Here is a 19,550-nt window from a genome sequence, read left to right as displayed (position 1 = left end):
TGATCAGTTACACATGGCTTTGCTGTTGGTCTCATTGATCATGAAAACCACAAGTTCCAAGTGGCACTTCTGTCTCATTAATAAAACGTGGAATGACAAATGGTTACTTTGTAAATGCTGACTGTCCAGGAGACATCAATCTTTTCCAAATTGGGAGCCCTTTGAGGGAAAAGCTTGGTACATGGGACCTTCAGTGTGAAGAGATCTAGCTTATTAATTCATGCCCTACTTCATTCCATGAAAAAGGATTGGAAGTGGCTGACTTGAGTCTGTGAATCATAATGAGATGGAGAACATTACAAATTAGGATAAAGGGAAAAGTAAACAGTTGACAGGAGGACAGAAATAGAGGGGAGGCGAGGTGTGTGCCCTAAATGTCTGCACGCCACCCAGGCGGGCTGAGTGCTCTGAACTCCCGAGCGGGTCAAGTTGAGTGCAGCCTGTTCCTGTGCACATGCCAGGGCACCCAGACAAGCCCTGGGAGCACTCATGACTGTGGGACCTCAGAGAAGACACAGAGCGGCAGCATGGTCTTAGTACCCATCTTCAGTGCTGTGCAGGGGAGACCCATGGAAACCAGGAGGGAGAACAGAGGATGAACGGAGACCTCCCTGCCTCAATGGCCAACGAGCAACTGGGGCCTGGGTGCTCGAGAGAGGGAAGGGAGCAGCAGGACATAGTGCACTTCCCCTGTCTACAGTGAGTTAGACCAAGGAACAAAAAGAGAACTGGAGAGAGTCCAAGACCTCCGCCACTTCCGCTCGTCCCCAGCTTGGGTGCTTGCTGGGCACATCCTGGACTGTCTCTGTGCCAGTTATCAGGGGGCAGGAACGTGGGGGCTATTTTCAGGCAAGCCTGGCTGGTGCTAGAGAGGGGGTGCTTTCTGTTACCAATCCCATTTTACAGATGACAAAATGGCATCCCAGGAGCCACCTGCTCAAGGTTATTTGGCTGATAGCTAACAGCTCTTTTGCTAGCACTGCCCCAGCTACCAGCCTGTGTGGCACTGGGAGAGGTCTGCTCCCTTGTCTAGTCTCAGTTCCCCACCCTGGGCCATGACTGCATGGGCAGGGCAGGAGGGGCTGTCGGCAGGAGTACCTCTCGGATGTGGAGGATGGTGCCATTGGGTGGGCGCACAAACACGGGCCGGTTGTCGTTGACGTCGATGACCTCCACCAGCAGCATGGTGGTGCCCCAGAGCGGAGGCTGGCCACCGTCCGTGGCCACCACAGTCAGGTTGAACCTCTCGTAGGATTGCAATGGCCGCTGTGTGGTCACCAGGCCTGAGTCCATGTCCACATGGAAGGCCTCTGGTAGGTGGGGCAGGAGAATGGGGCCTTGACTCTGGTGGCAGCTTCTTCCCATCCCGCTTCTCTTCTTCCTCCACCCTCTTGGCTTGGGCTGCAGGGGTGGCAGCCTTCCCTCCCCAACTCCCCAAGGCATCATGGACATCTAGGGCAGGCTACACACCTGCACCGGGGCCCTCAAGTGAGTAGGCCAGTTCTCCATTGGAGCCCTCATCCTGGTCAGTGGCCATCATGGTGATGACCGAGGTGCCTGCTGGCTCATTCTCATACACGCTGGTGCTGAACTGGAGCTTGGAGAACTGTGGCCGGCAGTCGTTGACATCCAGCACTTGGATCACCACCTGGATGGGAAGAGGGAAGAAGTAGCACAGGGGCTGGAGGAACCTGGTCACTGAGGTGAGCTAGGTTAGAGGAAGGAAAGGTGCCACCTTGGGAGGTAGGCAGGCACTGTCTTCTAATGCATTGGATCTGATTTGGCAGGACAACAGTGTCACCATGGTGTATTCTAGACCCTTGGCAAATAGCATGTGGCTTCAGTAAATGTTCTGCAACAGAACTGTGAGTAACGGGCTACCTGCATCTACCTGTACACTGAGGCAGAAATTCCTTTATCACCCCCATTGTCTATTTTGTCCTTTGCCGCTCCACACAGAGGCCTTAAGAATTTAGTGTGGGTCTCTGGACTTGAATGCCTGATCTTCCACTCCCAAGGGCTTCCTCTTGACTGGGATTTGTGCCTGGTCTGGGACTTGGTTTCCCTTACTCATTCCATAGCCTGGGAGTCTCCTGCAGACACAGCCAACCAGGAGGCCTTTTATACCCAGCTGCTGTAACCCAACTGCTTTGTCATCCAAGTCTTCACAGCAGTGATGTGACACCCTCCTTTTCAGGGCACAACGTACTTGCCCAGGACCTCATCCTGTGAATGATCACGTCCTACAGACTTGACTGCAAGATGCTCACAGAGGTCTATTGATAAATGTAGTGTGCTTTGCAAGTAGTCTTGGTACCCTGATTGGATATGTCCCAACATGGCCCACGCAGGTGTGATGAGGGCAAGGTGCGAGTGCTCTCAGCATTGCCTGCTCATGAGGCAATGCTTGTTTCCACCCACTTAGTGCCCCAACAACTGCTCCCATCAGGAGAGTTTCCATTGGTTAATTAAGTCATTGTGGGGCTCTACGGAAGATCAGACAGACAAAGGCCTACAGAAGACAGAAAAATGGCCAAGAATAAGGACAAGGCATTCTCATAACTCAGGCCTCTGGATAGAAAAGGGGGCAGGTTGGCAGGGGCTTGGTGCAAGAGTGTTGCTTAGGATGCATATGCCCCATATCACAGCACCTAGATTGGTGTTCTAGTTCCACTTCCTCCTCCAACTGCCTGCTCATGCCCATGCTGGGAGGCAGCTGAGGATGGCTCAAGTAGCTGGGTTCTTGCCACTCATTTGGGCATCTGAGATGGAGTTCACAGCACCTGCATTCCGCCTGACTGAGCTCCACCTGCTGTGGGCCTTTGGGGAGTACCCCAGCAGATGGAATGTCTCTGCCTTTCAGGTAAAATACACTTTAAAGAGCGAAGGGATGACCGAAGGCTATAGGAAGCAAGATGTTGTGTGGACACTGGGACTAGAACGGGACTATGAGTTCAACTTGATGAGCATGTGTTCAAGATGCACAAGAAAGAGGACTAGTTCATGACTGTTAGGTTGTGAGGCTGTGCGCTGTTCAATGGACTATTGTGGACACACTGGCCCAGAGTCCCCAGTGTGGGGTTGCCTCAGCAACACATTGGCACATGAGAGTTCTCTGAGGGAGTGCCTGTCTTCCTTTGCTCCTGCCATTGCAGTCCACAGCCAGATGCCTGCCTCCTCCTGCCTGCCCCTGGGCCTTTGACAGTTCCCTTCTACAGAGGCCACACTCACTGACTGCACCATCCAGTCCCCAGCATCCCTGGCCGCCACACTTCACCTGCACCGAGTTTTCCCGACGGTTGCTGGCCACATCCCCAGGGTTGTCTTTGGCCAAGGCGGTCAGGATATAGTGGTCCTTCTTCTCCCGGTCCAGAGATGACAGCACGTAGATGTCACCCTGGTGGGGAGGTGGGACTTCAAACGCTTTATCCAGTCCACAGGTGTTGACTGAACATCTACTGGGGCAGACACTGCTCGGGCTTGGGGAGACCGAGCACTGAACAACACATGCAGCAGCTCCCACCCCATGAGCTTCCATTCTACAGGCTTTCCCTGGCCTTTGCTACTTCAGGAACACTCGGGACAGGGGGACAAGAGCAGGCTGCCCACTGCAGGGCTAGGGCTGGCATATGGGCAGAGCTCCATACTTGCTCTTCCTAATGCCTGGCTGGGACAGGTCTGATTGCTTATACCAAGTCCTGTGGACAGGGCAGAGAAGGGCAGTGGGAAGCCAAGTCCAACCTGGCCTCAGCCACCACGGGAGGTCCTGTTGACAACACCCCCCAGGCCATACAGCTCCCTGCCGTGTCTGCAGCTTCAACTCAATCAGCAGACACCTGAAGTCATTACTGTTTTTCCCCTGAATTTCTGCTCCTCCATAGGTCTGTGACTCAAGCAAACACAGGGGATCGACCTTTGGGGTGCACCTTCCCTCCCCCAGCAGAGTCAAGGATCATATATACAGTAGGTGCTCCAACACTGGGTCTCTTCTGACAGTGTCAAAAGGCCATGCCAAGGACCTTGGAATCGGGTGTGTAGTCTTGTGGTAGGGGGCACATCTCAACAGATCTTGTCCCACAGAGATCTGATTACAACAGACAGAGCCACTTCCTTCCATGTCTGCTCAATGTCTGGGTGGCTGAACATGGGGTGTGCTGACTTGGCTAAAGTCATCCCCTTCCCCTGAGGCCACAGAGGGCGAGGTGGCAGGACCGGAAAACTGGGGGTGACAGCAGCATGTCTGGCCCTGGGCCTTTCCCATCCCCAGAACCCAGCATCCCCACTGCCTACTCACCGTGCTAGGGTTGATGGCAAACTTGCCCTCTCCATCCCCAAGGCTATACTCGATGAGGGCAAAGTTGCCCGAGTCGGCGTCAGTGGCAGTGACTGTTAGGATGACTGTGCCTACTGGCACATCCTCAAAGATGGCCTCCTGGAGTCCAGCAGGATGGGAAGAGAGCAGACCCAGGTTAGCCCCAGAGCCCACTCCAGGTTTGGGAACTGCTGGAGGAGAGCAACCCAGTGTGCACCGCAGCTCACGTGCCAGCCCCTTGTATGGGCTTAGGAGCTGGCAGGGTGGGAGCGGAAAAAGTTCCCAAGCAGCCACTTTGGGAAAGGGCTCAGGTCCTGGCTACCACCCCGTCGGCCTGGCCACCCACCTGGTAGTAGGGTTGGTCAAAGACGGGGTTGTTGTCGTTGATGTCCACGACCTCCAGGAAGACAGGGATCTCGGCCGCCCGGGGCGGGGCCCCATTGTCAGAGGCTCTCACAGTGAAGTTGACCCAGTGTACCTCCTCATAGTCCACTGTTCGGTTTGCAATGACCTTCCCTGAGGCACAGGAGCTCCTGTTGCCATGTTGGCCACTCCCTCCCCAACTCCCTGCCCATGGCAGCTCTCCAAACAAAAGGCTCTGGTGTGCTTAGGGACTGGGAAGGGGGTTGTTCCTTTAACAAGCAGAATGGCCAGGGAGCGCTGCCCAGGGACAGGGCAGAAGGCAGCGAGCTGGGGGCAGGCAAGCTTCTTACAGGCAGAGGGGCACCCAGCATGCTAGGTTTGCAGCCCCTATGGCTTTCCTGCCCCAAATGACCTAGATCAGCAGAGCTGGGGCTGGGGAGATGCATGACCAGGACAGGGCAGCCTCTGAGCTTCACCCTGCTCTGGGGCCCAGGGCAGAGGAGGCGATATCAGCTATCTGAGATCCAGTCCCGTTCAGAGGGGCTGGAGTGAGAGGCAGGCTGTGGCCCCACATGAGGCCCAGCAGGTAGAGACACATGGCCCCGAACCTTCTGCCAACAGGGATCCCTTTACCCGCAGAGGAGTCCTCCAGCTGCACGTAGCCTGGGGGTGTCAGGTCCAGCAGCGTGTAGGTAATGAGCCCGTTGAGGCCCTTGTCAGGGTCCACAGCTGCCACAGCAATGAGCGTGGTGCCGGGGGTGGCCCCCTCCAGGATCCGCTCCGTGTAGTAGGTGATCCCAAAGGGCTTGAACTGAGGTGTGTTGTCGTTCACGTCCAAGATATTGACCGTCAGCTTGGCTGGGATGATGGTGGGGGAAAAAGCAAGGGGTGGAGCAACAACAGGGTGACAGTGAAGGTCCTCCCAGGACTCCCTAAGGACCAACCTGGCCCTTACTGTGCCATGTGGCACCTTGCTCTGGTCTGCTCCCTTATCCCTCCAAAAGCAGGAGGAGCTTGGGTCCTGCCAACCGGCTCGGTGACCACAGGAGCCCTCAGCCCCCGAGCTGGGAACAGTGAGCCTGCACCTCCTGAGAACTGTGCACCTAAGCAGCTGATGTCTACCAGACCCAACTCCCCGCCCTGGCAGCTGTCTTTGCTTCACAGCAGAGACCACCCCATCCCCACTCCCTACCTTTCCCCCAGCAGGAAACTCAACCCCTCTGGCAGCGCCGTCCCCACCCACCTCCCAGCTCCTCTCAGTAGGGCTTCAGGCTGCAGGCAGAGAGGCCTTAGCCTGACCAGCAGGAGGCAGCACTGAGTCTCAAATGTGACGTCCAGCTGACTTCCAAGGCTTCCTAACTGACCTTGAAGTTCCTGCACAGTCTGGCCGCATGCTGGTTAGCAGTACAACAGCTGGGTCTTCACCTATGTCTCTTTTTTGTCTACCCACTCTTATCTCAATTTCCATTCCAGCCTCTTCCAAGCCTCCTCCCCAGTGTGAGACAGGGCACCAGATCAGGCACAACCAGGTACCAGCAGCCCTGGAGCTCACTCCACTCCCTCCTCTCACGCCCAGTGCTGCCTGTTTCCCAGCAGCCCTTGCAACTGGGTCCTGTTACTCCCTCCCAGCAGTCAGGATGAGCCTGATTCTGGCTGTTCCCATACCTGCCCTGTCCCAGTTGGTTCTGAACAATCAGAGATGTCAGCAGGAGAATCTTACCATTTGGCACACTGACAGAACGTTCTGGTAGGTCACTGGCATTGTCAATCACAGAGAGAGTGACCTCATAGGTGGCAACTAGCTCCCGGTTCAGGGGTGATTTCACCATGACGGAGCCTGTGGATCAGACCAGGGCAGGTTTAGACTCAGGGGAGACCCCCTCAAAGAGAGGCCTCCTGGGGCAGGGGGAGCCTGGCCAACACTTCCAATCCCCACAGAGGGCAGCAGTCCCCAGCTGACCCTGGGACTCATGGCAGGGGTGGGACCCCAGTCACCTGTTACATGAGCTGTGGGTGCACGTCATTGTTCCCCACTCAACACTTACTCGCTGGGTGGCCTTGGGTGCGACCCCATCCCTATTCATTGTGACATAACTGCAGCACCCACTGCACAGGATTCTTTCCATGCATGAAGGGTCTAGAACAGTGCCTGACTCAGGAAGTGCCATGTGACTTTGCTTGAAAGATGGTCAGAACCCACACAGTGGGAGGCTACTTCCACCGCCCTGAACAGGACACTGCAACATGGGCAAGGGGCTGACTGTATGCTTTTGTCACCATTTCAAGAAATGCTTGTGTTCCAGGAAGGTCAAGCATAAAGGCAGGTCATTGCCACTGAGATACTGTCCAAGGGTCTCAGGAGGGCAGTCTCAGATGAAGTGGTGAGTGAGGGGCCTGGCTTATCCTGGGGCCTAGGTTGGTGTCAGTGAGCAGTGTTAGTCTCCAAAGGTCCTGCCTGCCCCAGGGTCAGGGAGGAGCCCTCAGAGACCTGGGCACAGACTGGGCAGACCTGGCTGGGCCAGCCTCAGGGCTTTGTCTCTGGGGTTTGTTTCCTGCCTAGCGGCTACTGTACCTATTAACCTAGTTCTAGCGCCGCATCTCCTCTCCCTGTTGGTCACTGGGGAGAGGGGGTAATCTCTGGGACTTCCTTCCCTTGGAACAGACCCCTCCCTGCTAAGCATCTGGCCTCTGCAGGTCCCCAGCCACAGGTGGTCACTTACCCTGGGTGGCCGCCTCCTCCTCCTCCTCCTCTTCCTACTCTCGCTCCCTGCCCCCCAGGCTGGGGAGCGAGGATGGGGAGAGGGCGGCTGCATTCAGTCTGCAAAGGCTGGGCCACGGCCTTGGCCGGGGCCCCACAGGACTGGGAGGGTGTGGGGGGGCAGTGGGCATGGAGGAAGGCAATGGGGTGAAGCAGAAGAGATGAGGTGGCAAGTGACAGAAACAGAGCTCAAACCTGTGGGCCTGCCAGCCGTGAGGAGGAGAGAAGAGGTTAACATTGGTTAGTTCAGGGGGCAGTGGGCAGGGGCCCGAGCAGGGAGCGGGGGTGGGGGATGGAGGTGGGCAGGGAGAGGAGAAGGAAACTGGGGAGCAAGGGGGAGCCCATTGGAGTGGAATGCACAGGGGCAGGATGGGGTCTCCAGTGAGAGGAGAGGGAGGGAAGGTGGGCAGAGCGGGAGGGGACAGGCAGAGAAGACACTGGAAAGAAAAAAAGAGAGAAGAGAGTCAGTGGCAGGCAGGGAGGGAGGAGTGGAGAGCCAAGTTCTGAGGTTCCAGGTGGGCAAGAGCTGGGAGCAGCTCTCCAGTGTCCTGACAGACCAAGGCTGCCAGCAATGCTGGCTCACCCCGGCCAAGGTGGATTTCATGTATCTTCTCCCAGCACCCAAGGTTTGTATCCATGAGCACAAAGCCCAGATGCGGCAACTGGCATAGCTCACAGACACTACTCTGGTTCTGTGCGTGTCCTCACTCCCTCTTCTGTACCCAGTGCTCCCCTCTTCCCTCCTCCTCTTGGGCAAACAGCCTGATGTGCTGGGGTGTATTTTTTATGGAAAGATGTTCCTGCTGGTCATGCACTGTGTGCATTTCACACCTGCGTAAGTGGCACTGTGGTAGAGCTCACTATTCCTCACCTGCCTGAGGACTGGCCTAGGTTCTAGAACCACCTATACTGTCACTGTGTGTGGGTTTCCTCTACTGCCCAGAGCCGCTGACTGCTCACCCATGGCATGCACCTATGCATCACTCTCCAGTCCTGGAGTTGGACACCTGGGTGACCTCCAGTTCCCACCACCTCCCAGTAACATCGCTGTAGACACACACTCGGCCGGCCGTGGGATGTGCGCGATCTGGGAGCTGGGCTGCTGTCTAGGATGGTGGTGGGGGAGCTGGTCCCTACAGCAGCGCATCAGGGCTCCATGTTCCCACTGCCATGAATAGTGCCACTCCCATATTGTCACATCTCTAATTACACATGGGAAACAGAGCTCCTTGCATTTCTTTGAGTAACTGCAATGTTTAATATCTTACCATAACTGGGTTAATTTTCTGACACTGTTTGAAGTACTCCAAAAAAGCACAGCAATAATGGCTTATGTTCCTATCTTATTCCCCAGGGGAGTGAACACACTGAACTTCTAGGGAAAGCAGTAAGCCCAATCCAAGTTACAGCACACTGCGTACATTGCACAAGCCAAGCCACAGTTTTCTTCCTTTCGTAATACACCGAGAAAGTCAAGGTAATTCCTGATTTCAATGGTAAGATGGGGGGTGTGCTTGGCTGAGTCAGTTAAGACATACATTTTGAAACACAGCATGGTTTCCTTCTAAAACTACCAATGTGGGAACTACCATACTTAACACACATGAGTGAGGTGAACTGGCCACTGCCACACAGGGGAAGTCGGGTGAGGGAATCAGAAGGGCCAGAGGAGCTGGTCAAGGGCAGAGGAGGAGGCGAAAGGAGAGGGAGAAGGAGTGAGGGCAGAGACAGACAAGAGAGGGACCGGTGTGGTGTCAGTAGGGGAGAGGAGAGCAGGGAAGAAAGGAAGCAAGGAGGTTGGAGTCGGGGAGGGCAGCAGGGAGCAGGCCCTTGTACCTGTGTTGACATTCACGGCAAAGGTGTCCTCCTGGTCAGGCACCAGGCGGTCTGTGTCATCCTTGGCCACGATGCTGATGATGTGGTATTCCAGCTTTGGGTTGAGGTCACGGTCAACGGCAGTGACATTGGCAATGACCGTGCCTGGCTTGGCCGACTCCAGCACACTCACTGTCTGGATGGGGTTAAGGAATTCGGGGCGGGAGTCATTGATGTCATCAATCAGCACAGTGACGACAGCTGTGCCCGAGAGCGGGCTGGTGCCCCGGTCAGTGGCCACCACAGTCAGCCTGTAAGAGTCCTGCTCCTCCCTGTCAATGGTGGCATTGCCGACGCGGATGACGCCGGTGAGCGGGTGGATGAGGAAGCGGTCTTGGGCTCCAGCTTCTATTCGGTACACCAGTTCCCCGTTAAGGCCGCTGTCCTCGTCAGTGGCTGTGATCTGAAGGACTGAGAATCCTGCAGGGCAAAGAACGAGGGGCTGCTGGGCACAGTGGCCACTGTCACAAAGACTGCATCTAGACCCCTTGTCAGGGACACATTAGAGGGCTCTTTCTGGCACTTCAATATTTTTCTTCTTTGTAATTTTATAGGAAAACTACCTTATTTTCTTTATACTCTAAATATCATTTAATAGTTATGTGTTGGGCCCGGTATAGTAGCCTAGCAGCAGCTAAAGTCCCTGTCTTCATGTGTTGGGATCCCACATGGGCGCCGGTTCTAATCCCAGCTGCCCTACTTTCCTTCCAGCTTCCTACTTGTGGCCTGGAAAAGCAATCAAGAACAGCCCAAAGCCTTGGGACCCTGCACCCGTGTGGGAGACCCAGAAGCAGCTCCTGGCTTTGGATAGGCTCAGCTCCGGCTATTGTGGCCACTTGGGGAGTCGACCAGTGGATGGAAGATCTTTCACTCCTCTCTGTAAATCAAACTTTCCAATAAAAAATTAAATCTTTTTTTTAAGTCATGTATCTTCTGTAACTTTTACTTTTGTCTTATGCCCTTTCAGTTTGTGACGAGTTCAATCAAATTTCTTTTCCCTTGATTACCTTTATCCTAAGAATTTGATGTGAGGAAGTTGACATTTATATGCATTGAAATCTCATGTTTTCCATTTTTTGAATTTTTCTTTTATGCTTAGAACTTTCTTGTTCATAATTCAGATATTAAGCCAAATCTTTAAATTTTTAAAATTCTATTTCAAAGGCAGAGAAACAGATGGAGATAAAGGTTTTTTCCATACACTGGTTTATTATCCCAGATGCTTGCAATAGTTAGGGCTGAAGCTTAGAGCTGGGAATTCAATCCAGGTCTCTCATTTGGGTCACAGGGACCTGACTATGTAAGCCATAACTGTTGTCTCCCATAGTGTGCAGTAGCAGAAGGTGGGATGGAGACCAGAGCTGGGACTTGAACCTAGGATGTGGCTAAGTGGTGGCTTTACCACCATGCCCAACATCTAAACTTTATATATAATATATAATATATGATATATAATATATAATATATAATATATAATCACACACTTATATTTTTCTATATTTGAGTTATATGTCTACATATATTTTAAAAGTTTATTCATCTGAAATGCAGAGGGAAAGAGAAAGAATGAATGTATCGTCTAGCTGCTGATTCACTTTCCACATGGCCACAATGGCTGATGCTTTTGCCCAGGTCAAATCCAGGTACCTGAACTCCACCGAGGTCTCCCACGTGGGTGGCAAGGGCCTAAGTACTTGGGCTGTCACCCAAGGGAGGGAGACAGATTGGAAGCAGAGAAGCTGGGAATTCGAATCAGTGTTCCAACAAGGAATACCAGAGTCATGGGCTGCAGATTAACCTGCTACATCACAATGGCTCCCAAACCCTCTTGTTTCTAAAAGGTATTTTCTAAATTTGCACATTTCTTTAGCATGTCTAGGATACAGAGACTATATGTTAGATTATGTAATTTAAATATACATTTTATGGATGTTGAATATATTTTTTATGTATTAAGTAGTTTTACTTTTGTTCACATTCCGTGATCTTCAAGCATAGCACCCAATCCTGTGCTTTTATTGCAGGGTTCAAACACTGGCATTAGGGTAGGAACCTGGCCTGGCTAAGACACTGGCATCCCATCTCAGAGTACTCAGGTTCACAAAAGGCTGCCAACTCTGGCTCCCTACTGATGCACACCCTGGGAAGCAGATGTGTGGGCTCATGCTTGGGTCCCAACTACCCACGTGGGGTACCCAAGCTGACTTGGGCTCTGATCTCCCAACTTCAGCCGGGACCAGTTCTGGCTCTTGTGGCCATTTCAGGAATGAACAGATGGGAGCCTTTGTCTGCTTCTCACAGTACTGCAGCTTTGAAATACGAGGGGGCGTCCAATACAAAACTTACTGATAAAATGGAATTAAGTGAAAGAAAACCTGAGATCCATGTACAGTTTTCTTGTAATATGCATTTCCACAAGCTTTCTGGAGACCTCACATATACTGGTTTAGTAAGGCAACTCTAACTTCATCACACTTTTTAAAAGCTTTACACAGAGAGAGACACACAGAGTCTTCCATCCACTGGTTGTTCACTCCCCAAACAGCAGCAATGGCCAGAGCTGAGCTGAGCTTGATGTGAAGCTGGGATCCAGAAGCCTCTTCCCAGCCTCCCACTGGGGCCCAGGGGCCCAGGGGCCCAGGGGCCCAGGGACTTCAGCCATCTTCTGCTGTTTTCCCAGGCCATAGCAAAGAACTGAACTGGAAGTGGAGCAGCTAGGATGTGGACCATATGGAATGATGGCTAATGCAAGTGGAAAATTAGCCTGTTATACCCACTGCACTGGATTCCCCACCCCACCCCTTTCAACATGTTTCTTTTCCAAGATTTTTTTAATTCTTTCAGACGACATTTGGAGCTATTACCTCCCCAGATCACATTTTGATGAGACTCATGTTGTTCCTATTTCGATTTTAAAACAGATTTTTTGCGGCCTATTTTGTGGCACAACGTGTAAAGCCATCAACTGTGACACCAGCGTCCCATTCGAATGCTGGTCCAAGCTTTGCTGCTCCTCCAATCCAGCTGCCTGCTCATATGCCTGGGAGAGCACCAGAGGATGCCCTCCACACCCACAAGGGAGACCCAGAAGTGGATCTTGGCTTTGGATGGCTCAGCCCAGGTCCTTGCAGCCATTTGAGGAGTGAACCAGAGATAAGTTTTCTATCCAAGCCTTTCTGTCAATATGGTTTTCAGATAAATAAGATGAATCTCTAGATAATGCTTCCATCAGGTTCATACTTTAGTAAGCTTATTGGTATAGACAAGTTGCTAGGTTCAGGAAAGTGGGGGGGCCAGCCCTCTTAACTCCCACTCAGTGCTCTCCCATTCACTCCATCGCCTCTCTTCCCCTCCCATGCAGGTGAATTCTGCCTTCAATTGGAGGCTATAGCAGCCACAGGAAACCACACGGCTCCTGGCCCGAGCCCTGCTTACCTGGTGGGCAGTTCTCCAGCAGGTGAACAGTGAGGGCAGCAGGGCTGAAGGTGGGCCAGTTGTCATTGTCATCCAGGATGGTGATGAACAGGTAGGCCGTGCCATTGAGTAGCCCGATGTCCTCAGCCAGCAGCAGTAGCTCCAGGACAGGAGGCGAGAAGGCTTCCCGGTCCAGAATGACGCCCGACGTCACTGTCACCATACCTGGCACCGCATGTTGCCAGCCAGGGAGACAAAGAGGAACAGGCAGGCAGTTAGGAGACCCCTAGGTACCCTCTATGATTATCCCAGTTCCTACTAGAAAAGAGTGGCCTGGGGAGGAGGACTGAGCTATTCCACTGACACAGATGTGTCTCTGCTGACACCTGCCGTCACATCAGCCTGCTCTGAGACCAGATCCATGTGACATAGTCCCTGGGAAACTGGGTTCTGTGCCACGAGGTCACGAAAGTTGCCGGGGCTCCCTCCTGGTCCCCAGGGACTTGGAGAGAGGCAGGGTATGAGCTGGGAAGCTCTCCATACAGGCTCAGAGTTGGGGCTTCCATGGTACCCTGTGTCAACCCAAGCTTCTTCCTGATTCTTCCCACCTGGCCCCTCTGCATGGTCTCCTCTGGCTGTAAGTGGGGTCCTCACAGAGTGTGGAGCCAGCTAGGTGCCCAGTGCCACCCAAAGCAGCAGAGGCCTCACCTGTGCTGTTGTCAATGTCAAAAAGGCTGGAGTGGGCACCCAGTAGCCGGTAGGTGACCACAGCATAGACGTCCTGGTCTGCGTCCAGGGCCAGGATGGGCCCATTGAGCACCGTGAGGGGGGTCCCTAGGCCGGAAAGAGAAGGGTCATCACAGGGCCAAGCAGAAACCCCCCCAGCCCTCCCTCCACCCCACCCTGCCCAGTGAACTATGGCTGACGGATGGATGAGAGGAGGGGTAGGGGAGGTGGGTAGATGGGAGTGGGGAGGCCCCCGGGTGGGCTTGCGGCAGCCTCAGCAGACTGAACGCAGATGCCTGGGAACGGCCTCAAAGCCCTGCTGGGGAGAAAACACGAGAGTGAGCCACACCCACTTCCCAGCAGCCTTTGAGGCTGGCCCCTCACAGGAGGGTCTGGGGCTCCCTGATGCTTCCTCCAGCCGTGAGCCTCGCTTGTCCACCCCTGTGCAGGTGCCCTGTGCTCCCTTCAGGGTGGCGGTTTGTGAACATCAACCTCTGTGTGTGTGTGCGCGCACACGCACACATCTCATGCTCACGGGGCTGCCAGCACACCTTGCAACACTCCTAGGGCAGACATGGGTGCACAGGCATGTCCCTCTATGCTTTGCTGTGGCTGTGCACTGGCACTTGTGTGTGAGCACAACTAAGCATGCCTAACTGGGGGATGAAGAGTCCCAGGCATGGGGTCATGGCACCTGGAGAAGTGAGGGCAGCGGCCAGGGACAGTGAGGAGGCTGTTCTAGCCTTTACCCCTTGCACATGTCTAGGGACCTACCATGCTGGCCTCCTCAGAACTCCTGATCCCCAACCTCTTCTGGGAGCTCCTGGGGTGGATTCAGCTCCTTCCAGGTAATCCTCACTCCTGACCTCCACCCCTTGGGTAAGGCAGTATTGGTTTCAGATCACCCTGGGGGACCAGTGACCATCAACTGTCCCTTCCATGCTAGCCCTGAGTGCTCCTGGAGGACTCACAGGGACCTAGTGACACTTGGAGCCATGCCTTGGGCTCCCCCGTGCTCCTGGCTTCTGTATTTGGTCAGGCCATCAGGTGGGGCCTGGCTACAGCAGGTGAGGCCCAGCACCTACCAGCAGGAGAGTTTTCCATCACCTCGGCCTGGTAGGTGCTCTCGGTGAAGAGGGGGTGGTTGTCATTCTCATCCGCCAGGAATATCATCAGCACATCAAAGTCCTGGGGGCCAGATGGGGGCAGGCTGCAGGCCTCGCTCTAGCAAAGGGGCCCGGGAGGAGGATGAAGGGCAGGAGCAGGGCTGAGGGCAGGGTGCTCTGCAAAGCCCATGCAAGGAGTTCAAAGTCCTGGACTTAAGTCCCTGCTTGAGCAGTCCCTCACTGAGTGACCTTTAGCAACCCACTCCTCCAGCATGAGCCTCAGTTTTCAAGTCTGACTAATGAGGAACTAAACTCCTTCATGCGGCATGGATGAGTGGTACCGTACCACACTGCAGCTCTCCAGCCAGCAAGGACTTCAGGCCAGAGAATGAATCTTGCTTCCCAGGCATTTAAGCTCTGCCAAGTTCCAGGGTCAGAGTTCATCTATACCCTACCCTGTACTGCCTAGCAGACCTTAGCACCTCCTGGGGCTCAGGGTACTATCCCTACATCAGGGATGAGGGAAGCAGGGCCCAGAGGGAACACTGCGGCCACTCAAGGTCACACAGCAGGGACCAGCCCCATAGGTTCCTGAGTCCCAGCATTCCATGCACCTGCTTTCCAGGATGACTTGGACCTTCCTGGAAGTGCAAGTGGAGGAGAAGAGGAGAGAGAAAGGCAGGGAGGCACCAGAGTAGCACCATGTGGGCCCTGAACACCTCTAGCCTCAGGTCTGCTCTGCCAAGGAAGATTCGGAAATGGAGGCCCACAAGGAGCAGAAAACCCAAGCAGGCAGGGACAGAGCTAAGCCAGATGCAAGGACTCCTGGCCAGGTCTGTGGCCCAGAGGACAGGGGCTGAGAGCAGGCCCCGGGCCCCACAGCGGCTGTGGGCTTGGCTACCTTCACCCTCCAATGTCTTGGTATTTTGAGGAAGAAATCTATTTAGAAGTGGCAGTCCAAGTGTGTGCACCTGGGTCTGTGGGCCCAGGAGCTGCTGGCTTGGGGAGAGAGAACAGCAGTTTTTGTTTGCTGTGGGCTTGCAGAGTACTGCACTATGGCTTTGCATGCAAAGGTGTTTTCATGCTCTCCCCAGTTCAGGGGCAGGGGTGACTTCTGTTTTTCATAAGCAGGAATGGAGGCCAGAGGAGAGTTCAACGGTCAGCAGCATGCACCTACAGATCCCGTCATGTGCCTACCCTTAAACTTCTCCCTCCCAGCTCCCCGCAACTCCAACACCCAGCCGTGCCCATAGCGAGCCCACCAGCCTCACCCTTCTGGCTATGCGCGGGTTCTCTGGGTTGTCCTTCACAGAGACAGTCAACTTGTACTCAGGGATCCGCTCCCGGTCCAGGGGTCGGTTCACTGTCACGATCCCTGTCTGGGGGATAGGAGGAGCAGTGCTAGTGAGCTGAGCCTTGACCCACACGGGCCTCACTGCTCTGCCTGCAGCTCCACGGGCGGCTGTGACATCACTCTCCCTTCCAATCAGGCTTAAGTCAGGGCTGGTTGAGGAGGCCAAATTTGGGTCAGCTGGGGCATGCCGGGGAGGTGAGAAGGGGGGTCTTTTCCCAGAGGACAGCCCTATGGTGTCTGTAGACCACAGCCATCCAAGCAGTAGGGCTTTGTGTGCCCATGGCAAGCCTCAGGGGCAGCTCTAGATGGACATCAGACACAGCTGCTAAGCAAGTTGCAAGGGCTTCATGCTTTGAACACACTACAACGGAGCTCATCCAGAGCCTGAACTGGGGCTGGCACCAGCAGGCCCTGTAGCCAGTTAACGGATTAGAGTTCAAATGATTAACTCAGATACTTTAACCATTGGCTGATAAAGCTGAAGCCAATTAAGCTGCTTTCTATGCCTCCTTTCTATTTAAACTAATGCTGTCTGCTGAGGCCTGGGCTCTAACTGCCAAAACCTGCTCTTTTGGAGCTGCCCCATTTGCAAGCTGTTCCACTTGATTTTACTTGTTTGTCTTCTCTCAAATCCACTCAGCTTGCTATCACCGGCATAAGCAATGTTCCCTTTTAACAGAGAAAATCCCAAAGCCCCATGCTGCTCTCAGGGACACTCAGTCTGATGGTAGATCAGCAAGCCTGCAGGACAGGGTCCTATGTTCTGGAAGGGGCAGCGGTCCTACCGTGGTATTGATGAGGAAGGCCCGCTCGCGGTTGCCCGCCGTGATGTTGAAGGTGAGCAACGCATTGCAGCCGCTGTCGGCGTCACTGGCCAAGACATGAGCCACAAAGCTGGAGACAGGGCTGTTCTCGCTGATGGTAACATTCATGGGCAGGTTCAAGAGCACGGGGTCATTGTCGTTGATGTCCAGCACCCTGATCCCCACCAGCATCTGGACCGGCCGGGTGGGAGGGAAAAAGAAGGGAGACGTGGTGGACATGGCTACCAAGGTGAGATGGAGCAGGACAGTGAGGGTGCGGCACGCAAAGTGGGAGGGCACAGATGATGATGACGGCCAAATGAGAGGCAGAAAGATGAGGAGGGTAGGGGGCAGAGGAAGGGCAGTGTGGGGGAGGGCTCTGAGTAGCCACAGATGCCAGGTCCAGCCTGCATGGGGTGAGCCTGACTGGACCATTGCAGGCCTGTGCTGGCTCCTCAGCAGCCTGTGGCCCCTCTGAGCAGAAGGGCTTTGTGTTCATAGGAATCTCTGGGGAGAGCGTGGGTCCCCAGCCTCACCGTGGAGCTGAGCGGGGGCACGCCCCTGTCACGAGCACAGATGGTCAGGTTGTAGAAGGCAATGGTCTCGCGGTCCAGCTCCACATCCTTGCGTACCCGCAGCACCCCTTCCACGGGAGAGATCACAAACTCCCCTGCACGCCACCCGGGACAGGCCTGAGTTAGATGAAGTGTAGGTGGCCGTGGGCAGTCCTCTCCCCACATGCCTCTCAGCCCGAGTCATTCAGTTTCCTCCCAGCCTCTGGCAGGTCAAGGACTGACTGGCACCTTTTTCCAGCAGCAATACCCTCTTGCTCACCAACCATAGCTGATGTGAAATTGATTCATAATGTCTCGTGAAAGAGACCTGGGGTGGGATGCGGAGGGCAACGCTGCCCACAAAGGAATGAATGTGGTCAGCTCACAGTCCCGGGGCATGTGGGATGGGAGGGATGCGGGGCAGAGAAGCCGCCCTGCCCCTTTGGATCCTTGCACTGAGCCACAGCTGAGGGCGGACAGGGTCCTCCTGGACCTGTCACAACCCCGATTTTCCTAACATTTCCGAGAGCTCTCAGCTGGTCCTAGTCTTGTCTTGGCTCAGAGATCGGATGTAAGAACTTGACTCTCAGACTGTGACCTGGAAGGGACCCCACGGCCACATGCGTCTTGGCAAACAAGTCCAGGGGCCTGGAAGAACAGCTTGTCCACATCATGCTAATGATGGAATTGAGATCCGAACCCAGAGTGGCGGGGTCTTGTGATCTTTCCAGGCAGCACGGCTGAGAGCTGATCAGGGAGAGGTGGGGGTCGGGGAAGTGGCCGCCCACTGGAGTGAAGACGACAAGGAGGTTACTGCTGTGTCCACTCTGGGATCCAGAGCAGGGGAAAGTGATGCCTTCATTTTCCCTCTTGACACAGACACACCTGCTCTGAGCCACACAGCATGCAGGGGCCAGGCACAGGAGCAGCCCCAGCCCTCCAAGTCTACTCCTCAACTGTCTCTTCACCTCTCACAGCCCCTGCTGGCCCCAAGAGTGCCCACACTCATTGACACCAACAGTCCCTCTAGTTGCACCTGGGATTTCCCAGACTGCTCACTTGGCTACCAGCCTCCCTGCCTGAGGATTTGGAAGCTACCTCAGCAGGATTTCCAGAGCCTGCTCTGCCTGTGCCAAAGAAAACTGGAGATTCCCTACCCAGGGGTTTCCAGGCCTGCCCCAGGCTCTGGCCACGCACAGGAAGATGGCTTTTCTGCCTGCTCATCAAAGCTAGACGCCCGTCGGCAACCCCTGAAGGAGCAGGGAAGGCAGGCTTGGTCACCTGGGGGCGGGGCCTCTGTGTTGCCTCCTCACCCAGGAGCTCTGGTCCATCCCAGCACCACATCTAAAATCACTGCTGTCACCATCCTCTGGCTTGGTTCTATTTTCCTTTGTAGCATTCAGCACTAATTCATTACATCAGCTTGACACCTATGTCCTTCCAGGAGGCATGTATGTTCTGAAGGGATGTGGTTTGCATCTGTTTGGAATCCTTAATACCTGTACGTGGCCAGCACCTGGCTGCCGCCCAGCACACACTTATTGAATGATGCATGGAAAAATCTGGATGATTCAGAGAGGTTCCCACTGCTGCTGCATGCTGACGTGGCTACAGCTGCTGGGAGTTGGGCTGGGGCTGCCAAAGCTCCCCGACCCATTGTTCTCCTGGTACCTCTTTTCCTGCACCTGTTCCCTCCCTTTCCCATTCCCACCACACATACACAGGGAAGAATGCATGCCCTTCCCCTATCTTTGGGATGATGCAGAGCATTTTCTAGCATGTTCTCAAAGGGGTTCTGTCACCGACCCTCCAAGACCCTCAGCTGTTCTAGGCTTCCCAAGTGCTTTTATTGTATCCCCATGAGTAAATGGTGGAGTAGATGGTGCCCATCCTCTTAGGGAGGGGGCAATTGAGGCCTGGGAGAGAGCGAGAACATGCCAGGTGGGGCCAGCAGTCTGCAGACTCCAAAAAGGGTGAGTAGGACCTATGGGTTGTGCCCGCTCCCCCTGCCCGGCATGGACCCCACTCACCCAGGGGGTCTCCATCCACGACGCTGTACTCCACCTGCCCGTTGGGACCCGAATCTCGGTCGTGGGCCAGGAAGGTCCACACTCTGGGCCCGGGTTGGCCCTCGGTGACATCAAACGGTCCTTCGTAGTTCCGAGGGAAGGTGGGCACATTGTCATTGATGTCATTCACGTTGATGAGCACCTGAGGTGGTGACCAAGCTTAGCCAGGGCCTCACCCAGCCAGCCTTGCCCTAGGCCCAGCCACTCACTGGGCCT

General features: G+C 54.6%; 1 protein-coding gene across 7 annotated transcripts in view; it reads right to left on the bottom strand.

Annotated features, from left to right (window-relative positions):
* CDH23 (cadherin related 23) overlaps positions 1–19,550 on the bottom strand; it is a 375,667-nt gene that overhangs the window by 9,770 nt on the left and 346,347 nt on the right. For 4 of the 7 annotated variants that reach the window (XM_058671237.1, XM_058671240.1, XM_058671238.1 and 1 more), the window contains 15 exons: positions 19,296–19,476; positions 17,248–17,381; positions 16,694–16,903; positions 15,826–15,933; positions 14,534–14,636; positions 13,431–13,556; positions 12,744–12,947; positions 9,270–9,728; positions 6,396–6,512; positions 5,309–5,533; positions 4,659–4,828; positions 4,295–4,432; positions 3,278–3,397; positions 1,471–1,648; positions 1,099–1,310 (listed from right to left, as the gene is read on the bottom strand). In XM_058671237.1, the coding sequence (XP_058527220.1) occupies positions 1,099–1,310; positions 1,471–1,648; positions 3,278–3,397; positions 4,295–4,432; positions 4,659–4,828; positions 5,309–5,533; positions 6,396–6,512; positions 9,270–9,728; positions 12,744–12,947; positions 13,431–13,556; positions 14,534–14,636; positions 15,826–15,933; positions 16,694–16,903; positions 17,248–17,381; positions 19,296–19,476 (2,685 nt within the window). Of the gene's footprint in view, positions 1–1,098; positions 1,311–1,470; positions 1,649–3,277; positions 3,398–4,294; positions 4,433–4,658; positions 4,829–5,308; positions 5,534–6,395; positions 6,513–7,395; positions 7,871–9,269; positions 9,729–12,743; positions 12,948–13,430; positions 13,557–14,533; positions 14,637–15,825; positions 15,934–16,693; positions 16,904–17,247; positions 17,404–19,295; positions 19,477–19,550 lie in introns of those variants that run through there. The other 3 variants (XM_058671242.1, XM_058671244.1, XM_058671243.1) reach the window with 3 other exon arrangements.

The sequence above is a fragment of the Ochotona princeps genome, chromosome 13, assembly GCF_030435755.1.
Source record: "Ochotona princeps isolate mOchPri1 chromosome 13, mOchPri1.hap1, whole genome shotgun sequence".
Taxonomy (NCBI): Eukaryota; Metazoa; Chordata; class Mammalia; order Lagomorpha; family Ochotonidae; genus Ochotona; species Ochotona princeps.
The sequence above is the reverse complement of the archived record's forward strand: the minus strand, read 5'-3'. Positions and strand labels throughout refer to the sequence as shown.